General features: G+C 48.5%; 1 protein-coding gene across 1 annotated transcript in view; it reads left to right on the top strand.

Moving 5' to 3' along the window:
* Positions 1 to 22,910, top strand: part of sgsm3 (small G protein signaling modulator 3) — a 396,544-nt gene that overhangs the window by 62,650 nt on the left and 310,984 nt on the right. Inside the window, exons 4-5 of the mRNA XM_070862088.1 lie at positions 3,462 to 3,528; positions 21,788 to 21,990. Coding sequence (XP_070718189.1) covers positions 3,462 to 3,528; positions 21,788 to 21,990 — 270 coding nt within the window. The remainder of the gene's footprint in view (positions 1 to 3,461; positions 3,529 to 21,787; positions 21,991 to 22,910) is intronic.

Raw genomic sequence — 22,910 nt, 5'->3', positions numbered from 1 at the left:
TTCAATTCAGTAAAATGTATTCACTGCTCACAATGTGGTCTCCTCTACATTGAGGAAACCAAGCGTAGATTGTTGAACACCTCAGTTCAGTCCGTCAGTGTGACCCCAAGCTTCCGGTCGCCTGTCACTTTAATTCTCCGCTGCACTCCCACTCTGACCTCTCCGTCCTCGGCCTCCTGCACTGTTCCAATGAAGCTCAACGCAAGCTCGAGGAACAGCACCTCATCTTTTGTTTAGGCACTTTACAGCCTTCTGGGCTCAACATCGAGTTCAACAATTTCACACCATAACCTCTGGCCATCTTTGGCTCCCTTTCCTGCCATTTTATTTTTTCAAAATCCCCGGCCTTTATTTATTTATTTATTTATTTATTCTCTTTCCTACGGCAGCTGGTAATTATTGTGCCATTCACACCCTAAGTAGACTCATCTTTTTTTTCCTAATTTATGCCGTTGCCATCTCAATCGGCCCATCCTTTTTGTCTCTAATCTCTCCTGCCTTCCATCCTATCACAGCCCTTCCCTTTTGTTCTTTCTTCCCTCCTCCTTTCAGTGCCCCGTGCACATCGATAAGCATCTGTTACATTTCGAACTTTTGCCAGCTCTGAAGAAGGTTCATCGACCTAAAACGTTAACTCTTTCTCTCCACAGATGCTGCCTGACCTACTTAGATTATCAGCATTTTCTGTTGTTATTTCAGATTCCAGTATCTGCAGTATTTTGCAAGACCACACCTGGAGAACTGTGCACAGTTTGGGTCTCCTTACCTGAGGAAGGATATATTTGCCATTGAGGGAGTGTAACGAAGGTTCACCAGACTGATTCCTGGGATGGGGGATTGTCCTATGAGGAGAGATTGTGTAGATTAGGCCTATATTGGGACATTGAATAAATTTAAGACAGAGATGGACAGTTTCTTAACCGATAAGGGAATAATGGGAGTGGGCTGGGAAGTGGACCAGAGTCCATGATCGGATCAGCCATGATCGTATTAAATGGCGGAGCAGGCTCGAGGGGATGTATGGCCTGCACCTGCTCCTATTTCTTATGTTCTTAAGAATGAGAGGTGATCTCATTGAAACATATAAAATTCTTACAGGACTTGACAGGGTAGATGCAGGGAGGCTGTTTCCTCTGGCTGGGGAGTCTAGAACCAGGGGTCAGTCTCAGAATAAGGGGTCGGCCATTTAGGACTGAGATGAGGAGGAACTTTTTCACTCAGAGGGTGATGAATCTCTGGAAGTCTCTACCCCAGAGGGCTGTGGAGGCTCAGTCTTTGAGTATATTCAAGACAGAGATCGATAGATTTTTGGGTATTAAGGGAATCGAGGGATATGGGGATAGTGCAGGAAAGTGAAGTTGAGATAGAAGATCAGCCATGATCTCATTGAATGGCGAGTAGGCTCGAGCGGCCGAATGGCCAACTCCTGTTCCTAATTCTTCTGTTCTTATGTTATTGTCTCCTGTTAAATCTATCTGTACCCTCTCTTGTGCAGTCACATCTTTCCTGCAATTTGGTGACCTGAACTGCACGCAGTACTCTAGCTGTGCCCTAACTAGTGTAGTAGCCTACACAGTTCAAGCATAAGTTTCCTGCTCTTGTATTCTATGCCTCAAGCATAAGGGCAAGTATTCTGTATGCCTTCTTAACCACAGATCCCTGAAGGTAGCCGGCCAGGTAGATAAGGTCCCTTTGTTCCTCTACACTTCTCAATGTCCTACCTTTGAATGTGTATTCCCTTGCCTTGTTAGCCCTCCCCAAATCCATTACCTCACACTTCTCCGGATTGAATTCCATTTGCCACTGTTCTGCCCACCTGACCAGCCCATTGATATCTTCCTGCAGTCCGCAGCTTTCTTCTTCATTATCAACCACACGTCCGATTTTTGTATCATCTGCAAACCTCTTAATCATATCCCAACATTCAAATCTAGATCATTGATGTATACCACAAAAAGTGAGGGACCCAGCACTGAGCCCTGTGGGACCCCACTGGATACAACCTTCCAGTCACAAAAACACCCACCAACCATTACCCTTTGCTTCCTGCCTTTAAGCCAATTTTGGATCCAACTTGCCACTTTGCCCTGGATCCCATGGGCTTTTACTTTCATGACCAGTCTGCCATGTGGGACCTTATCAAAGCCTTGCTAAAATCTATATACACTACATCGAACGCACTACCCTCATCGACCCTCTTGTTACCTCCTTAAAAGAAAATTCAATCAAGTTAGTCAGACACAACCTTCCCTTGATTAATCCGTGTATTTCTAAATGAAGATTTATCCTGTTACTCAAAATTTTTTACCAGTAATTTTCCCACCACTGAGGTTAGGCTGACTGGCCTGTAATTACTCAGTCTATCCCTTTCTCCCTTTTTAAACAAAGGTACAATGTTAGCAGTTCTCCGGCATCACACCTGTAGCCATAGAGGATTGGAAAATGATGGTCAGAGCCTCTGCTATTTCCTCTTTTGCTTCTGTTCAGAGCCTGGGATACATTTCATCCGAGCCTGGAGATTTATCCACTTTCAAAGATGCTAAACCCCTTAATACTTTCTCCCTCACTGTTTATTTCATTTAATATTTCACACTCCTCCCTGATAGCAATGTGTGCATCGCCCCTCTCTTGTGAAAACAGATGCAAAGTATTCATTGAGAACCGTACCCACGTCTTCTGCCTCCACACACAGATTTCCTTTGTGGTCTCTAATAGGCCCCACTCTTTCCCTAGTTATCCTCTTGCTCTTAATGCTTATAAAACATTTTTGGGTTTTCCTTGCCAACATTTTTTCATGCTCTCTTTGCTTTCCTAATTTCCTTTTTAATTTCACCTCTGCACTTTCTATATTCATCTTGCATTTCTGCAGTATTGAGCCCTTGGTATCTGACATAAGCCTCCCTTTTTTTCTTTATCCTTGACATCCAGGGGGCACTAGATTTGTTAGTCCCACCCTTTTTCTTTAAGTGTGAGGTGTTGTTATTGGGTGTCCTTTAAGTTTGCTGCCCTCTCCTTGTAGATGATTTTTGCTTGTGGGGGACTTTAATATGATCTGTGTTCCATTGGTTGGTATTCTGGATGATTGCTTTTGCTGTGAAATACTGAGGATTTTCGAGGAAGAAGGGTAGTCTGAGGTTTCACAGACCTTTTGTGCCAGCTGTACCTAACCTGCGAGTGTTTGATGCTAACATTTTTCTTTTGAAGTTTCCGAGCAATCCTTTCTATTAGCAGTGCCAGCCCCAACATTGGAGAATTCTTTGCTGGATTGTTTGCGACTCAACACGAGCATCCCCTTGTATTTTGTTTTCTTTTAACCTTGGTAGTCGAACTTGCTTGTTTCCGGTGGTGTCTCTAGCTGCCACCCTTGCCTCTAATGGTGTCTCGTCACTTGCAAATGTTGAGCTGCTGCTCGCAAGCTTCGTGTGGAACTGATCCACCTCTGTGCTCTGCTTTGCTTTCAGAAGGAAGAGCCTATGGAGCAGCCAGAATTCCAATATGACGAGTTTGGATTTTGTATAGACAAAGAAGGTAACTGAGCATTTCACCATCCTGCTAGATCTACCTAGTCCCTCTGCTTGCCTACCATTGCCACCTTGCTTATGGCAAGTAAAGAAACTCTATACAGCAAACTCCACCATGGATTCAACAACAACAACTTGCATTTATATAGTGGCTTTAATAGAAACAGAAAATAGGTGCAGGAGTAGGCCATTCGGCCCTTCGAGCCTGCACCACCATTCAGTGAGATCATGACTGATCATTCACCTCACTACCAATGTGATAAACCATCTCTAGGCCCTTCACACGAGTGATTATCAAACAAAGTTTGACACAGCCACATGAGATATTAGGGCAGAAAGAGGTAGGTTTTAAGGAGTGTCTTAAAGAAGGAGAGCGAGAGATGGAGAGGCAGAGCGCTTTGAGGGAATTCCAGAGCTTGGGGCCTAAGCAGCTGAGGGCATGGCCGCCAATAGTGGAGAGATTAAAATCGGAGATGTGCAAGAGGCCAGACTTGGAGGCGTTCAGAGATCTAGGAGGGTTGTAAGGCTAGAGGAGCTTTCAGAGATAGGGAGGGGTGAGGCCCTGGATGGATTTGAAAACAAGAATGAAAATGTTTAAGTTGCGGTGTTGCCGGACTGGGAGCCAATGTAGGTAAGTGAACAAAGGCTTGATAGGTCAACGGGACTTGGTGCGAGTTATGACACAGGAAGCAGAGCTTTGGAGAGGTGGGAAACCGGCCAGGAGAATGTTGGAATAGTCAAGTCTTGAATCAACAAAGGTATGGATGAGGGTTTTAGCAGGAGAGGAGCTGTAGCGGGGTGGAGTCGGGTGATGTTATGGGGGTGAAAGTACGCGATCTTGATAATGGGGCGGATATGTGATCTGAAGCTCATCGCGGGTGAAATACGACACCAAGATTGTAAACAGCCTGGTTCAGCCTCAGACACGTGATGGGGAGAGGGGTGGAATTGGTATAAGATAATGGCTTCGGTCTTCCCAATATTTAGTTGGAGGAAATTTCTGATCATCCAATGCTGGATGTCGGACAAGCAGTCTGCCAATTTTGAGACAGTGGATGGGACGAGAGAGGTGGTAGAGCTGGCCGTTGTCATTGTACATGTGGCAACTGATGTGTTTTCAGATGATGTCGCCAAGGGGCAACATGTAGATGAGAAATAAGAGGGGGCCAAGGATAGATCCTTGGGGGACAATAGAGGGAACGATGCGGGAGTGGGAAGAGAAACCGTTGCAGGAGATTCTCTGGCTACGATTCGATGGATAAGAATGGAATCAGGCGAGTGTGATCCCACCCAGCTGGACGATGGTGGAGAAGGCGTTGGAGGAGGATGGAGTGGTCAACTATGTCAAAGGCTGCAGACAGGTCGAGAAGGACGAGGAGGGATAGTTTACCATGGTCATGGTCACAAAGGATGTCATTTGTGACTTTGAAAAGGGCTGCTTCAGTACTGTGGCAGGGGTGGAAACCTGATTGGAGGGATTCAGACATGGTGTTCCGGGAAAGATGGGCTCGGATTTGGGAGGCGACAGCATGTTCAAGGACTTTGGAGAGGAAAGGCAGGGTAGAACTTTTTTAGGGTCCTTTAACCAGATGTACCTAATGGGCAGCAGTCAGTATGGTTTGTGCAATAAATTAGATTTATTAAGCTTACAGCAATAGCATACTTCACAAAGAGCGAGAGTTGAGGAAAGCTCGCAGGCCCAGGTTCCTGGAACTCCCGTGCACAGGTTGATGTTGTCCTAAGTTGTACCTTGCTACTCCAGCCGTCTCTTTGCAAAGGCATTCTTTGAGTTTCAATGTTTTAACCAATTTCTTCTCAAAAGTTCATTTAGCCAGTGTCCGTGTCGGGTCTTTAACAAAATCACTGTGTTTACTTGGTTCTAATGGTCAAAATACCATTGTTACTCAAACCAGAGCAAGCATGTGCCCACTCCTGTCTCCAGTAATTTTCCATCAATGCCTGCTTGTCCATATTATCTTGCTTATAAATTCCTCCATCTCCTCGGAATTTGCCTTGTGCTACTGTATTCTAACTGTTCGGTTTGATTAGACCACTCCAATTTCTACTTTATTATAATATGACCTTGGCTCGAAGCCCATGTTAGTTTGTTATTTTTGACTGCCTTCACATACATTCGAGGAGCTTCTAACATTCCCATGCCCACAGAGAATCATGGGTAAGATTAGTTGGTCAGTGACTACAAATTGAATATATGAATCTCTAATACCAGTCTTTCTTACAGCAGGTTACAAATGTGGCAGTAGTTTGCAAGGATGGAGGGGTCAAGGGGAATGTTCCCTCTAAGCTACACCACTGCGGAGTATTGGGAGGGGGGGTGGGGGGGGCTCAGTATCTGAGGACAGACAACCGTCAACAATGTCAGCTAACATGGAGGCCAGGAGGGAAGTTGGATGGTCAGCAGTTTGGTGGGAATAGAGTCGAGGGAGCAGGAGTTGGGCCTCATGGACAAGGTGAGCTTGGCGAGTACATGAGGGGATATCGGAGAGAAATTAGAGAAAGATGCGAGTTCAGGGCAAGGACAAGCTCTTGGGGGAAGTTTGGCCCAGTAGGAAACGGCAGAGGCAGCTGAATGGATGGTCTCCTCGTACTTGTTGGACGTGAGGGTGGATGAGACAGGGGAGAGGAGTTTAAGAAGACGGTTTGTAGTGGTGATGAGAAGCTGAGCATTCTGGGATGATCCTGGAATAGTGAGCTGCTTTGGCAGAAGGGAGCAGGACCTGATAGCACTTTATGTGGTCAAGCCAGATCTGGCGATGAATGGCTTAACCAATTGTCTGCCATAAATGTTCCAAGTCTGTGTCCCTCAGCCTCTGCATGGAGCGATTCCTCATTCCACACAGCAAGCAATTAAGAAAGCAAATGGTATGTTGGCTTTTATTACAAGAGGATTTGAGTATAAGAGTAAAGACATCTTACTGCACTTATATAGGGCCCTGGTGAGACAGCACCTGGAGTAAGACAAAGGTCCTCCACCAGCCTGTTCTCGCCACACAGCACTGCCCCCCAGACATCAAGATCCACGGCGCAGCCCTGGACAAGGTGGACCATTTCCCATACCTCGGGAGCCTTTTATCAACAAGAGCAGACATTGACGACGAGATCCAACACCACCTCCAGTGCACCAGTGCAGCCTTCGGCCGCCTGAGGAAAAGAGTGTTCGAAGACCAGGCCCTCAAATCTACCACCAAGATCATGGTCTACAGGGCCGTAGTAATACCCGTCCTCCTGTTTGGCTCAGAGACATGGACCATGTACAATAGACACCTCAAGTCGCTGGAGAAATACCACCAACGATGTCTCCGCAAGATCCGGCAAATCCCCTGGGAGGACAAACGCACCAACGTTAGCGTCCTCGACATCCCCAGCATTGAAGCACTGACCACACTTGATCAGCTCCGCTGAGCAGGCTACATTGTTCCCATGCCAGACACGAGACTCCCCAAGCAAGCGCTCTACTCAGAACACCTTCACGGCAAACGAGCCAAACGTTACAAGGACACCCTCAAAGCCTCCCTGATAAAGTACAACATCCCCACCGCCATCTGGGAGTCCCTGGCCAAAGACCCCCCTAAGTGGAGGAAGTGTGTCCGGGAGGGCACTGAGCACCTTGAGTCTCGTCGCCGAGAGCGTGCAGAAATCAAGCGCAGGCAGCGGAAAGAGCGTGCGGCAAACCTGTCCCACCCACCCTTACCCTCAACAACTATCTGTCCCACCTGTGACAGGGACTGTGGTTCTCGTATTGGACTGTTCAGCCACCTAAGGACTCATTTTTAGAGTGAAAGCAAATCTTCCTCGATTCCGAGGGACTGCCTATGATGATGATGATGATTGTGTACCGTTCTGGTCTCCTTACCCAAAGAAGGATATACTTGCCATAGAGGGAGTGCAACAAAGGTTCACCAGACTGATTCCTGGGATTGTCCTATGAGGAGAGATTGAGTAGTCTAGGTCTATATTCTCTAGAGTTTAGAAGAATGAGAGGTGATCTCATTGAAACATACACAGTTCTTACAGGGCTTGACAGGGTCGATGCAGGGAGGATGTTTGCTCTGGTTGAGGAGACCAGAACCAGGGGTCACAGTCTTGGAATAAACGGTCGGCCATTTAGGACTGAGATAAGGAGAAACTTCTTCACTCAGAGGGTGGTGAAACTTTGGAATTCTCTGCCCAGAAGGCTGTGGAGGCTCAGTCTTTGAGTATATTCAAGACCGAGATCGATAGATTTTTGGCTATTAAGGGAATCAAGGGATATAGGAATAGTGCAGGAAAGTGGAGTTGAGGGAGAAGATCAGCCATGATCTTACTGAATGGCGGAGCAGGCTCGAGGGGCCGAATGGCCTACTCCTGCTCCTAATTCTTATGTTCTTATGTTTTATTTTTGGTGATTTAAGTGTTCATCTCAACTTAACTGGCTTCTCCTCTGATTTCACTGCTTGCCTTAAACTCACCGTGGAAATAAACTCTGCTACGCATATTCACGGCCGACCTCTTGGTCTAGCTGTTGCCATCATATCGATCCACGACGAGGCCATCTTTCACCACTTCGCTGTATCCCTTCCAGCCCCACTTCCTTCTGCAGTGCCCCTGGAATACACTCTTCCCCCAAGTCGCTTACAGCTGTACTTTCAAAGTCTCAACTTCCAAACCTTTGGCCTTTCATCCGCCACAATACTTCTGCAGTTGTTAATCCGTGTCCTCCGCCTGTGATGCCCATGGCTCCACTAAAGCCCTTACTCTGACCATTGCTTTCTCTCCCTCAAATCCAAGGGACGCAGACTTGAGCATAACTAGTTTAGCCAGATCTGGCTGGACCATGTTAAGCATTATTGGGCCTCACTCTGCTCTACCAAAACCGCTCACTTTCCAGAATCGTTCTGGAGAGATAAGATAACCCCCGGTTTCTTTTCTATACTACCGACTGTAATGTATTTGCTTCATGGGTCCTTTGCTTAAGAATTCATAGCAACACATCACTATTAAGAACTAGTTGGTTTATTAACAAAGGTTTAACAATCACACTAAACATTACCAGTTCATCCACTCGGCTCACAATTGCATACCTCATCGTGGTTCACCTAGACCCAACTGGCTGGGGTTTTATTGAGTCTTGTGAAATCACATGACTGGCTAAGCCACTCCCAATGCAACCGCTCGACTCGCAGTTGCGTACATTACACTGACCTCCTTAAACCCCCTTTCCTGCCCCCTCTACTCTCACCTCTGTCTGTGCAGTCCCCGGCCTGCGAGTACGATCGGAGCAGAGCCTAGCCCAGCAGTCTGTGCAGCCCCCGGCCTGCGAGTACGATAGGAGCAGGCCAGGGAGCGGAAGGAGCAGTGTGGCGGCAGACCACTCCAGGGAGCAGCACGTGCTGGAGCAGGAGGGCGACGGCAGCGGAGAGGGCGACTGGATCGGATGTCACCAAGGTCCAGGTTGCTGATTGGAGCGTGGGCAGGTTCAGCAGGAGCGGCGAGGTCTGGGCGAAGGAGATTTTATAGGGATGTGATCGGGGCCAAGGAGAGGCGAGGGCCCAGGGACAGCACGGACCAGCCCACACTGCGATATGTGTGCACACTAGGTCCGTGTAGCAGAGCTGGTCTCCAGTCGTCTTGGGTAATCCTTGCCACTGGACCAAGACCTCGCTCTTTCAAGCCCGTGTGGTGGCTGGTGTGCAACGGTCACCCCACGTTAAAAAAATCCACGCACAGGCATCTTCCACTCTTCCAAGATTTAGTTTGGGATCTGGAATATTAGGTCCTTCATTGAAACACCCGTGAACTTTTTGGCGTGGAAGCAAGTCTTCCATAAACTGCAGTTGTACATGGCCTTGGTGAGGCCACACCTGGAGTATTGTGTACAGTTTTGGTCTCCTAACTTAAGGAAGGACATTCTTGCTATTGAGGGAGTGCAGCGAAGGTTCACCAGACTGATTCCCGGGATGGCGGGACTGACCTATCAAGAAAGACTGGATCAACTGGGCTTGTATTCACTGGAGTTCAGAAGAATGAGAGGGGATCTCATAGAAATGTTTAAAATTCTGACGGGTTTAGACAGGTTAGATGCAGGAAGAATGTTCCCAATGTTGGGGAAGTCCAGAACCAGGGGTCACAGTCTAAGGATAAGGGGTAAGCCATTTAGGACAGAGATGAGGAGAAACTTCTTCACCCAGAGAGTGGTGAACCTGTGGAATTCTCTACCACAGAAAGTTGTTGAGGCCAATTCATTAAATATATTCAAAAAGGAGTTAGATGTAGTCCTTACTACTCGGGGGATCAAGGGGTGTGGCGAGAAAGCAGGAATGGGGTTCTGAAGTTGCATGTTCAGCCATGAACTCATTGAATGGCGGTGCAGGCTAGAAGGGCCGAATGGTCGACTCCTGCACCAATTTTCTATGTTTCTATGTTTCTATCCTCGACTCGAGGGACTGCTTATGATGATGATGCTGATGACGACTCTCACCTCCAACAACAAGTGCGATTTCTTTATCACTAAGATTGAGACCATCCGTTCAGCTGCTTCTGCTACTACCCTCCCTTCCTCTAGCCCACAAAGCCAAACTTCGCACAAGGTCCCCCCCCTGCACCAGTGCTGAACTCCCATCTTTCTCCGGACTCTCTCCTATCTGCCGCCTCTGGATGTTCCTTGTCCACAAGGCCTGCCTCCTGCTCTATTGCCACCATTCCAGCTGATGGAAATGGTTCCCTCTCCTCCGGTACTGTGCCCTTCCCCTTCAAAAGCTCCATCATTAGTCCTTTCCTGAAAACTGCCCACCCTCGAGCCCTCTATCTGTGTAAAGTCGTGCCCCATCTCCAATCTCCCTGTCGACCACTAAAATGGTACTGGAGTCAAAAGTTACACATTCTGTGACTAATTCACTATCCCTCGTCCTTCACAACCTCGCTGCAGCTTTTGACATGTTCACCACACATCCTCTTCCAGCAGCTCTCCTCCATTGCTCAGCTGAGTGGGGCTGCCCTCACCTAGTTGCATTCCTAAAATGTCCAGTCGTAGCCAGAGCATCCCATTCTGCACCGACACGCTTACCAGTGGAATCCCCGAGTCTCGAGTCCCTCAAATATCGACTCTTGTCCCTCTCTTGCTCATCTGCCCCATTGGCGACATCATCTGAAGACATGGGCTCAGCTGTCACACGTACGTTGACCACATCCAGTTCAACTTCACCACCTACTGTCTCAACCCATCCATTACTGCTATGTTGTTGGGCTTCTTATCCAGCATCCAGTCTTTGATTAAACATTGGGCAGGCCAATGCCATCGGGAGAAATCCAGCTCGCAACTCTTCCCCCCCGCCCCCCTCCATTCTTTCGGCCTAAAATTGTCATTAGATGTCCGAATTTTTCATTTGTGATCTGCCACCACTGAACTGCCCCAAAAGTGCACTGGACACCACATAGGCCTGAGCGACCTTTAGTTGTCCAAGGGTGCCTGCCTGAAGCTGGCGCTGGGATCGTTAAATATGCAAATCGAAGTCCGACATGGATGGCAGGACTCCAAGAAGAATTTCATGTACAAATGGGCAGAGTATGTGCCACGCAGACTACAGCTAGTTGTACCAGGCATTGAGTGGCCTAAATAGCAATATACCACCCTCCATATGCCGAATTTTATCCCCAAATCTGCTTCCATCTTCGAACTCGCACCTAGACCCGTTCGCCCATCGCTCCTTGTGGTCATTGACCTATATTGGCTCCCGGTACTCAAACACCCTCCCTCCATAGCCTCGCCTCTACCTCTCTCTATAACTTCCTCGAGCCCCACAATCCTCCAAGATGCCTGTGCTCCTTTAACTCTGGCCTTTTGCACATACTTCCTTCACCCCATTCTTGGTGGTCGTGCCGCCTCGCCAGCTCGCGCAAATCTTACTACATTAAAGGCACGATATAAATAGAAGTTATTCTTAAAGGTGCTATATAAGTTGTTGTTAAAGGCCCTGGAAATGTTCTGTGTTTTTGTGGGACTAGATGAAGCACGGTGTTCCTCCAGGGCCCCAAAAACCTTCCGACCCGCTACCGGCATGTTTGAAACCTCCTCCAGCATCACCCCAACCCCCCAGCTGGCCAGCTTCCTCAGTACTGCCCCTCCGACAGTGCGGCGCTCCCTCAGTACTGCTCCCCCAAATGGTACAGCACTCCCTCAGTACTGCTGCTCCGACAGTGTGGCGCTCCGTCAGTACTGCCCTCTGATAGTGCAGTGCTCCCTCAGTGCTGCCTCTCCGACAGTGTGGCGCTCCGTCAGTACTGCCCTCTGATAGTGCTGTGCTCCCTCAGTGCTGCCTCTCCGACAGTGTGGCGCTCCGTCAGTACTGCCCTCTGATAGTGCTGTGCTCCCTCAGTGCTGTCTCTCCGACAGTGTGGCGCTCCGTCAGTACTGCCCTCTGATAGTGCTGTGCTCCCTCAGTGCTGCCTCTCCGACAGTGCGGCGCTCCCTCAGTACTGCCCCTCCGACAGTGCGGCGCTCCCTCAGTACTGCCCCTCCGACAGTGCGGCGCTCCTTCAGTACCGCCCCTCCGACAGTGCGGCATCCCTCAGTACCGCCCCTCCGACAGTGCGGAGCTCCTTCAGTACTGCCCCTCCGACAGTGCAGCACTCCCTCAGTGCTGCCCCTCCGACAGTACAGCATTCCCTCAGTGCTGCCCCTCCGACAGTGCAGCATTCCCTCAGTGCTGCCCCTCCGACAGTGCAGCATTCCCTCAGTGCTGCCCCTCCGACGGTGCAGCATTCCCTCAGTGCTGCCCCTCCGACAGTACAGCATTCCCTCAGTGCGGCCCCTCCGACAGTGCAGCACTCCCTCAGTGCTGCCCCTCCGACAGTGCAGCACTCCCTCAGTGCTGCCCCTCCGACAGTGCAGCACTCCCTCAGTGCTGCCCCTCCGACAGTGCAGCATTCCCTCAGTGCTGCCCCTCCGACAGTACAGCATTCCCTCAGTGCTGCCCCTCCGACAGTGCAGCACTCCCTCAGTGCTGCCCCTCCGACAGTACAGCATTCCCTCAGTGCTGCCCCTCCGACAGTGCAGCATTCCCTCAGTGCTGCCCCTCCGACGGTGCAGCATTCCCTCAGTGCTGCCCCTGCGACAGTGCGGTGCTCCCTCAATGCTGCCCCTCCGACAGTGCAGCATTCCCTCAGTGCCGCCCCTCCGACAGTGCAGCATTCCCTCAGTGCTGCCCCTGCGACAGTGCGGTGCTCCCTCAATGCTGCCCCTCCGACAGTGCAGCATTCCCTCAGTGCTGCCCCTCCGACAGTGCAGCATTCCCTCAGTATCGCCCCTCCGACAGTGCAGCATTCCCTCAGTGCTGCCCCTCCGACAATGCGGTGCTCCCTCAGTGCTGCCCCTCCGACAGTGCAGCATTCCCTCAGTGCTGCCCCTCCGACAGTGCAGCATTCCCTCAGTGCTGCCCCTCCGACAGTGCAGCATTCCCTCAGTGCTGCCCCTCCGACAGTGCAGCATTCCCTCAGTGCCGCCCCTCCGACAGTGCAGCATTCCCTCAGTGCCGCCCCTCCGACAGTGCAGCGTTCCCTCAGTGCTGCCCCTCCGACAGTGCAGCATTCCCTCAGTGCTGCCCCTCCGACAGTCTTCCATAAACTGCAGTTGTACATGGCCTTGGTGAGGCCACACCTGGAGTATTGTGTACAGTTTTGGTCTCCTAACTTGAGGAAGGACATTCTTGCTATTGAGGGAGTGCAGCGAAGGTTCACCAGACTGATTCCCGGGATGGCGGGACTGACCGATCAAGAAAGACTGGATCAACTGGGCTTGTATTCACTGGAGTTCAGAAGAATGAGAGGGGACCTCATAGAAACGTTTAAAATTCTGACGGGGTTAGACAGGTTAGATGCAGGAAGAATGTTCCCAATGTTGGGGAAGTCCAGAACCAGGGGACACAGTCTAAGGATAAGGGGGAAGCCATTTGGGACCGAGATGAGGAGGAATTTCTTCACCCAGAGAGTGGTGAACCTGTGGAATTCTCTACCACAGAAAGTTGTTGAGGCCAATTCACTAAATATATTCAAAAAGGAGTTAGATGAAGTCCTTACTACTCGGGGAATCAAGGGGTATGGTGAGAAAGCAGGAATGGGGTACTGAAGTTGCATGTTCAGCCATGAACTCATTGAATGGCGGTGCAGGCTAGAAGGGCCGAATGGCCTACTCCTGCACCTATTTTCTATGTTTCTAATTGAACACTACTCCAGCTGAGGCTAAACCAGTGTTTTATAATCGTTTAGCACAACTGCCTTGCTTTTGTGCTCTTGGAGAAAAAATTGCAGGGATATGGGAAGAGAGCAGGAGAATGGGAATAAGGAAGTGGGAATGCTCTTCGCAAAACAGCCGGCACAGACTATCTCCATGCCCTTCTTCCTTTTTAAAAAAAAAAAATCTCCTGTGTACGCCCTATATTCAGCTTGGTTCACCACTATATTATAAACCTTACAATTGTCATAAGCCTCCTTTTTCTGTCTTATTACAACCTGGCTATGGATGCCCTCCCTTCCCCCCTCATGGGAAGTATCTATCTTTACTGTTTTGACGACGAATTTTGATTGCAATCCACTTGGGCCACATCCCTTTTCAACTCACTGATGTATATTTACGTTTGATTGTTCCTTGTCCTTAACTATTCTAAACCCAATGATATATTATGATCACTGTTCCCCAAATGCTTCCCTGAAACATGCTCCACTTCATTCCCCCAGAACCAGGTCCAGCACGGCTTCCTTCCTCGTTGGGCTGGAAACACACCGATCAAGATTCTCTCTTGTACACATTTTTGGAATTTCTCGCCCTCCTTTCCCTTTACACTGTGACTACCTCAATCTACATTAGGATAATTGAAGTCCCCCATTATCACTACTGTGCAGTTCTTGCATATTTCCTGCAAGTTTGCTCCTCTTTCCTCCCACTATTTGGTGGCCTATAGTATACACCCAGCAGTGTTCATAATTCTAGCCAAATAGAGACTCTGTCTTTGATCCCTCAAGTACATAATCTCTCTCTAGTGCTATCATAGTTTCTTTGATTAATACTGCCCGCCCTCTCCTTTCTGTCCTGTCCTATCATTTCTAAATACCTGACAGCCAATCCTTCCCTTCTTTGAGTGAGGTCTCTGTTGTCACTATATCATGTGACGGCTTGTGCCTGCAGCTTATCAACTTTATTTGGGGTTAAGAACGTGACCCTAGAAATAGTGGATGCATTGGTGATCATTTTCCAACAGTTTATCGACTCTGGATCAGTTCCTATGGACTGGAGGGTAGCTAATGTAACACCACTGTTTAAAAAAGGAGGGAGAGAGAAAACGGGTAATTATAGACCGGTTAACCTGACATCAGTAGTGGGGAAAATGTTGGAATCAATTATTAAAGATGAAAGAGCGCATTTGGAAAGCAGTGACCGGATCGGTCCAAGTCAACATGGATTTATGAAAAGGAAATCATGCTTGACAAATCTAGAGTTTTTTGAGGGTGTAACCAGTAGAGTGGATAAGGGAGAACCAGTGGATGTGGTGTATTTGGACTTTCAAAAGGCTTTTGACAAGGTCCCACACAAGAGATTAGTGTGCAAAATTAAGGCACATGGTATTGGGGGTAATATATTGACTTGGATAGAGAACTGGTTGGCAGAGAGGAAGCAAAGAATGGGAATAAACAGGTCCTTTTTAGAATGGGAGGCAGTGACTAGTGGGGTACCGCAAGGTTCAGTACTGGGACCCCATATATTTCCAATATACATTAATGATTTCGACGAAAGAATTGAATGTAATATCTCCAAGTTTGCAGATGACACTAAGCTGGGTGGCGGTGTGAGCTGTGAGGAGGATGCTAATAGGCTGCAGGGTGACTTGGACAGGTTAGGTGAGTGGGCAAATGCATGGCAGATGCAGTATAATGTGGATAAATGTGAGGTTATCCACTTTGGTGGCAAAAACAGGAAGGCAGATTATTATCTGTATGGTGACCGATTATTAAAAGGGGAGATGCAACGAGACCTGGGTGTCATGGTACATCAGTCATTGAAGATAGGCATGCAGGTACAGCAGGCGGTGAAGAAAGCAACTGGCATGTTGGCCTTCATAGCGAGAGGGTTTGAGTATAGGAGCAAGGAGATCTTACTGCAGTTGTACAGGGCCTTGGTGAGACCACACCTTGAGTACCATAGAAAGTGGTTGAGGCCAGTTCGTTAGATATATTCAGAAGGGAGTTAGATGTGGCCCTTACGGCTAAAGGGATCAAGGGGTATGGCGAGAAAGCAGAAATGGGGTACTGAAGTTGCATGATCAGCCATGATCTTATTGAATGGTGGTGCAGGCTCGAAGGGCTGAATGGCCTACACCTGCACCTACTTTCTCTGTTTCTATGTTAATCACTGTTGTAATGTAGGAAACACAGCAGCCAATTTGCGCACAGCATGGTCTCAAACAGCAATGTGACAATACAACAAAAACTTGCATTTATACAGCGCCTTTAACGTAGTGAAACATCCCAAGGTGCTTCACAGGAGTATTATGAGATAAAAATTTGGCACCGAGCCACATACGTAGAAATTAGCATAGGTGGACAAAAGCTTGGTTAAGGAGGAAAGAGAGGTGGAGAGGTTTAGACAGGGAGTTCCAGAGCTTGGGGCCTAGGCAACAGAAGGCACGGCCACCAATGTTTGAGCGATTTATAATTAGGGATGCTCAGGAGGGCAGAATTAGAAGCGCGCAGATATTAGGGGTGTTCATAGAATCATACAAATTTACAGCACGGAAGGAGACTATTTCGGCCCATCGTGTCCGCACCGGCCGATCATGATCTACCCAGCCGAATCCCAGTTTCCAGCTCTGGGTCCGTAGCCCTGTAGGTCACATCACTTCCAGTGCACATCTAGGTACTTTGTAAATGTGGTGAGGGTTTCTGCCTCTACCACCCTTTCAGGCAGTGAGTTCCAGACCCCCACCACCCTCTGGGTGAAGAATCTTCCCCTCAAATCCCCTCTAAACCTCCCCCTAATTACTTTAAATCTGTGCCCCCTGGTTGTTGACCCCTCTGCCAAGGGAAACAGGTCCTTCCTATCCACTCTATCCAGGTCCCTCATAATTTTATACACCTCAATCAGTTCTCCCCTCAGCCTCCTCTGTTCCAAAGAAAACAAACCCAGCATCTCCAATCTTTCCTCATAGCCAAAATTCTCCAGTCCAGGCAACATTCTTGTCAATCTCCTCTGTACCCTTTCCAATGCAATCACATCTATCCTGTAATGTGGTGACCAGAACTGCATGCAGTACTCCAGCTGTGGTCTAACCAGTGATTTATACAGTGCAAGCATAACCTCCCTGCTCTTGTATTCCATGCCTCGACGAATAAAGGCAAGTATTCCGTATGCCTTCTTAACCACCTTATCTACCTGGCCTGCTACCTTCAGGGATCTGTGGACCTGCACTCCAAGGTCCCTTTGTTCCTTTATGCTTCTCAGTATGGTACCATTTAATGGGCTGGATTTTGGACTTATTGGATTTTGGAGCATTAATCGCGGTGGGGTGTTACAGTTAGCGCCTGAAAATAGTTTGCGCATCTGACTGCAAGTTTCGGCAAAAATTTAAGTTGGAGGAGCGTTGGCGTTCAGTCAGGACTTTGTGCGCCCGAGCCGAAACTTGTGGTGAAGAAGTTTCACTGTTGTTTAGTGCCCTGCGACGTTGTATATTGGAAGGTTTTATTTTGATGGGGGTGTTTTTGTGACTTTGTTGCAGTAACATTTGTGACTCATTATTTGCCATTGGTGTCTTGTGCATCATTCCAACGTTCACCGGAGATGTGCCTTTATGGGGGCACTCAGTGTGTCCAGTATTAGCTCCATCCCTCACTTTCCTCCATTTAGGAGCTAGTACATTACGAGCTGGCGACATGTGAGTGTTGGTCCTGCAGCATCTCCACGCTGCCTCCCCCGTGGATGGGTTGGCTATCCATTGGGGGCCTCGCCAGGCTCCTCTTCATCATCATCCTCCTCCTGAGGTGGACCTGCAATCTCCCACGGGCAATGCCTGGCCTCTCATGATGGCCAAGCTGTACAATATGCAGCACACCACAATGCATTCGTAAACTTGTTGAGCTGAGTATTGAAGGCTGCCCCCAGAGCAGTGCAGGCATTGGTCTGCCTGTAGGAGATGGCATATCTCTGTCAGCACTAACTTTCAGGAGGGGAGCCTTCTCAGACACTGCTCCTCAGAGAGCTGCAGGTCTGAGCATTGATGCCTGTAAACCCAGGGGAGGGTAAGCCATCTTCGGCCTCACATCATCCATGAGCCGACATGGCCAAGAGTCCTTCCTCTAGCTTGACTGCCTGGGGATAACATGGAGCATGATATGCTGGCGAACTAGTAGTGCCCCCATTAAAGTTTCTCACTGAAGGTGTAAGGGCACTGTAATGGCAGATAAAAGTGAAGTTTGCAAGTTGGAGCTTCACACAGCATTATGTGCGCAACCTTTGTAGTCAATGTGACCTGCGATGTGGGATCTTCATCCCTCCATTTAACGGTGCTGCCAATACCACCTGCCGCACCCTGGGACTGTCTGGTTTTTTCAGGCGTTTCCTGGGGCGGCGTTAAATGAGGTGTTAAGGCCGAATGTTCCATCTGGGGCACGAGCCCAGCGTTACACGACGATTGACGTCACCACGCTAAAAACGGAGGGCGAGACGGTAAGTTTTTGCGCTGACGCAAACCAATAGCCGAATCTTCCGGCCGACTATAAATCCTGGACGTCCAGCAGAACGCCCCAAACAGCATTTAACACCCCGCCGGGGAACTAACCGAGGCACAAATGAGCCAAAAATCCAGCCGAATGTGTATTCCCTTGCCTTGTTAGACCTGACCAAATGCATTACCTCATACTTGTCCGGATTGAATTCCATTTGCCACTATTCTGCCCACCTGACCAATACATTGATATCTTCCTGCAGTCACAGCTTTCTTCATCATCAACCACACAGACAATTTTAATGTTGTCTGCAAACTTCTTTATCATACTCCCTATATTCAAGTCCAAGTCATTGATATATATCACAAAAAGCGAGGGACCCAGCACTGAGCCCTGCAGAACCCCACTGGATACAGCCTTCCAGTGGGGTTGGAGGAGATTATAGAGATGGGGAGAGGCGAGGCCATGGAGGGATTTGAAAATAAGGATGAGAATTTTGAAATTGACGCGTTGCTTAACTGGAAGCCACTTTAGTTCAGCGATCACCTGAGTGATGGGTGAGTGGGACTTGATACGAGTTAGGACACGGGCAGCCGAGTTTTGGATCACCTCTAGTTTACATCAAGTAGATTGTGGGATGCCAGCCAAGCGTGTGTTGGAATAGTCAAGTCTAGAGGTAACAGAGACCTGGATGAGAGTTTCAGCAGAGGATGAGCTGAGGCAAGGGCGGAGGTGGGCGATGTTACGGAGGTGGAAATGGGCGATCTTAGTTATGCTGCGGATATGTGGTCGAGAGCTCATTTCAGGAACAAATATGGCACCAAGGTTGTGGACAGTCTGGTTCAGCCTCGGACAGGAGTTGAGTAGAGGGATGGAGTCAGTGGCGAGGGAATGCAGTTTGTGACGGGGACCGAAAACAATGGTTTCGGTCTCCCCAATATTCAATTGTAGAAAATTTCTGCTCATCCAGAACTGGATGTCGGACAAGCAGTCTGACAATTTAAAGACTGGAGGGGTAGAGAGAAATGCGAGTGACCTGATAATGGCCAGATAATCTGACTTCGGTGATGATTGAGGAATAAATATTGGCCAGGACACCGCGGATAACTCCCCTGCTCTTCTTTGAAATAGTGCCATGAGATCTTAAACGTCCACCCGAGAGAGTAGATGGAGCCTTACGAAAAATTGCACCGCCAACCGTGCAGCGCTCACTTGGTACTTTCCTGGAGCGACCGCCTGGATTTTTGTGCTCAAATCACTGGAGTGCGACTTGAGCCCGCAACTTTTGGGCTCTGAGGCGAGTGTGCTACCCACTGAGCCCCTTAGTTAAAGCACTTATCACCTCCTTTCTCCCTCTGCACCGACTTCCCACTCTCACCAAATACCCATCGCTGTATAGAAAGTCACTTTGGTTTGTAGATTTTTGCAGCTCTGTGCTTAAGTCTCTGGGGTAAGACTTTTACCCATGACCTTCTACCTCATAGGCCAGAGTCGGACCATTGAGAAACTATATTTGGAGATGATGTGTGCAGTTTGAGAATTCACCCGTGTGTACTAAAGGTCATGTGTGTTCATGGCATGTACTGATGGTGATGGTTTACTCCAGATACTGATGGTGTAGGTGGTGATGGTTTCCTCCAGGTACTGATGGTGTAGACGGTGATGGTTTACTCCGGGTACTGATGGTGTAGACGGTGATGGTTTCCTCCAGGTACTGATGGTGTAGACGGTGATGGTTTACTCCAGGTACTGATGGTGTAGATGGTGATGGTTTACTCCAGGTACTGATGGTGTAGACGGTGATGGTTTACTCCGGGTACTGATGGTGTAGATGGTGATGGTTTACTCCAGGTACTGATGGTGTAGATGGTGATGGTTTACTCCGGGTACTGATGGTGCAGGTGGTGATGGTTTACTCCAGGTACTGATGGTGTAGACGGTGATGCTTTACACCAGGTACTGATGGTGTAGGTGGTAATGGTTTACTCCAGATACTGATGGTGTAGACGGTGATGGTTTACTCCAGGTACTGATGGTGTAGACGGTGATGGTTTACTCCAGGTACTGATGGTGTAGACGGTGATGGTTTACTCCAGATACTGATGGTGTAGGTGGTGATGGTTTACTCCAGGTACTGATGGTGTAGACGGTGATGGTTTACTCCGGGTACTGATGGTGTAGACGGTGATGGTTTACTCCAGGTACTGATGGTGTAGACGGTGATGGTTTACTCCAGGTACTGATGGTGTAGACGGTGATGGTTTACTCCAGGTACTGATGGTGTAGATGGTGATGGTTTACTCCAGGTACTGATGGTGTAGACGGTGATGGTTTACTCCAGGTACTGATGGTGTAGACGGTGATGGTTTACTCCAGGTACTGATGGTGTAGATGGTGATGGTTTACTCCGAGTACTGATGGTGCAGGTGGTGATGGTTTACTCCAGGTACTGATGGTGTAGATGGTGATGGTTTACTCCAGGTACTGATGGTGTAGACGGTGATGGTTTACTCCAGGTACTGATGGTGTAGACGGTGATGGTTTACTCCAGGTACTGATGGTGTAGACGGTGATGGTTTACTCCAGGTACTGATGGTGTAGACGGTGATGGTTTACTCCAGGTACTGATGGTGTAGGTGGTAATGGTTTACTCCAGATACTGATGGTGTAGACGGTGATGGTTTACTCCAGGTACTGATGGTGTAGACGGTGATGGTTTACTCCAGGTACTGATGGTGTAGACGGTGATGGTTTACTCCAGGTACTGATGGTGTAGACGGTGATGGTTTACTCCAGATACTGATGGTGTAGGTGGTGATGGTTTACTCCAGGTACTGATGGTGTAGACGGTGATGGTTTACTCCGGGTACTGATGGTGTAGACGGTGATGGTTTACTCCAGGTACTGATGGTGTAGACGGTGATGGTTTACTCCGGGTACTGATGGTGTAGACGGTGATGGTTTACTCCAGGTACTGATGGTGTAGACGGTGATGGTTTACTCCGGGTACTGATGGTGTAGACGGTGATGGTTTACTCCAGGTACTGATGGTGTAGACGGTGATGGTTTACTCCGGGTACTGATGGTGTAGACGGTGATGGTTTACTCCAGGTACTGATGGTGTAGACGGTGATGGTTTACTCCAGGTACTGGTGGTGTAGACGGTGATGGTTTACTCCAGGTACTGATGGTGTAGATGGTGATGGTTTACTCCAGGTATTGATGGTGTAGACGGTGATGGTTTACTCCGGGTACTGATGGTGTAGATGGTGATGGTTTACTCCAGGTACTGATGGTGTAGATGGTGATGGTTTACTCCAGGTACTGATGGTGTAGACGGTGATGCTTTACACCAGGTACTGATGGTGTAGGTGGTAATGGTTTACTCCAGATACTGATGGTGTAGACGGTGATGGTTTACTCCAGGTACTGATGGTGTAGACGGCGATGGTTTACTCCAGGTACTGATGGTGTAGACGGTGATGGTTTACTCCAGGTACTGATGGTGTAGACGGTGATGGTTTACTCCAGGTACTGATGCATTTATTATATTTCCACAGATGGAGCTGAATCTAACTGCAGGCGGACTGTTGGAGTCCCTGAAGACCCTCAGCAGCGGCTCCGATGGCAGGCACACCTTGAGTTCACACACAATCACGATGTCGGCGATTTGACGTGGGATAAAATTGATGTAGTGCTGCCACGCTCTCAGAAACTGCGAACCCTGGTCCTTGCAGGAATCCCACATACCTTGAGACCTCAGGTGCACTTGCTGGGGCTCTTTGTCCAATTTTTTTCTTCCTGATTTTTTTGTTTGTTAAGTATATTTAATGTGCTTTCATTCTTCCCTTGTGCCGATGATCTCCCTCTCCCACAAGCCTTACCTCCAGATTAACCACCACAGCCTCACTTTGCCTGTTTCTACTTGTTTCCTTTCCTTGTCTCCTTCTCCACTGAAGGTGCTGAATGTTCCACAGCTACCACCTCATCAGAGTATTTAAAAAAAATATTTGTTCTCCGGGTGTGTGTGATGCTAACAATTACTGCCCATCCCTAGTTGCTTTGAGAAACTGGTGGTAAGTCTTCTCTTTGAACCACTGTGGAGGGCCTCAACTATTCACAATATTTGTTAATGACTTAGATGATGGCATAGAAACCCATATGTCCAAATTTGCCGATGACACAAAGATGGGCAGCGGCAATGAAAAATAACAAAGGGATATCGATAGATTCAGTGAATGGGAAAAACTGTGGCAAATGAATTTCAATTCTGGCAAATGTGAGGTCATCCACTTTGGACCTATAAAGGATAGAACAGGGTACTGTCTAAATGGTAAAAACCTAAAAGCAGAAGATGTCCAAAGAGACTTGGGGGGCGGGGGCGGGGTCTAGGTACATCGATCATTAAACTATCACGGACAGGTACAGAAAATAATCAAAAAGGCTAATGGAATGCTTCCCTTTTTATCCAGAGTACTAGAATACAAAGGGGGTAGAAGTTATGCTGCTGCTGTACAAAGCCCTGGTTAGTCCACACCTGGAGTACTCTGAGCAGTTGTGGGCACCACACCTTGGGGAGGGTATGTCGGCCTTGAAGGGAGTGCAGCATAGCTTCACCAGAATGATACTCTGACTGCAAGGGTTAAGTTACGAGGAGAGAATACACAAATTGGGGTTGTATTC

The sequence above is a fragment of the Pristiophorus japonicus genome, chromosome 19, assembly GCF_044704955.1.
Source record: "Pristiophorus japonicus isolate sPriJap1 chromosome 19, sPriJap1.hap1, whole genome shotgun sequence".
In the NCBI taxonomy this organism is placed as follows: Eukaryota; Metazoa; Chordata; class Chondrichthyes; family Pristiophoridae; genus Pristiophorus; species Pristiophorus japonicus.
This window is presented reverse-complemented; position numbering and strand designations above follow the sequence as displayed.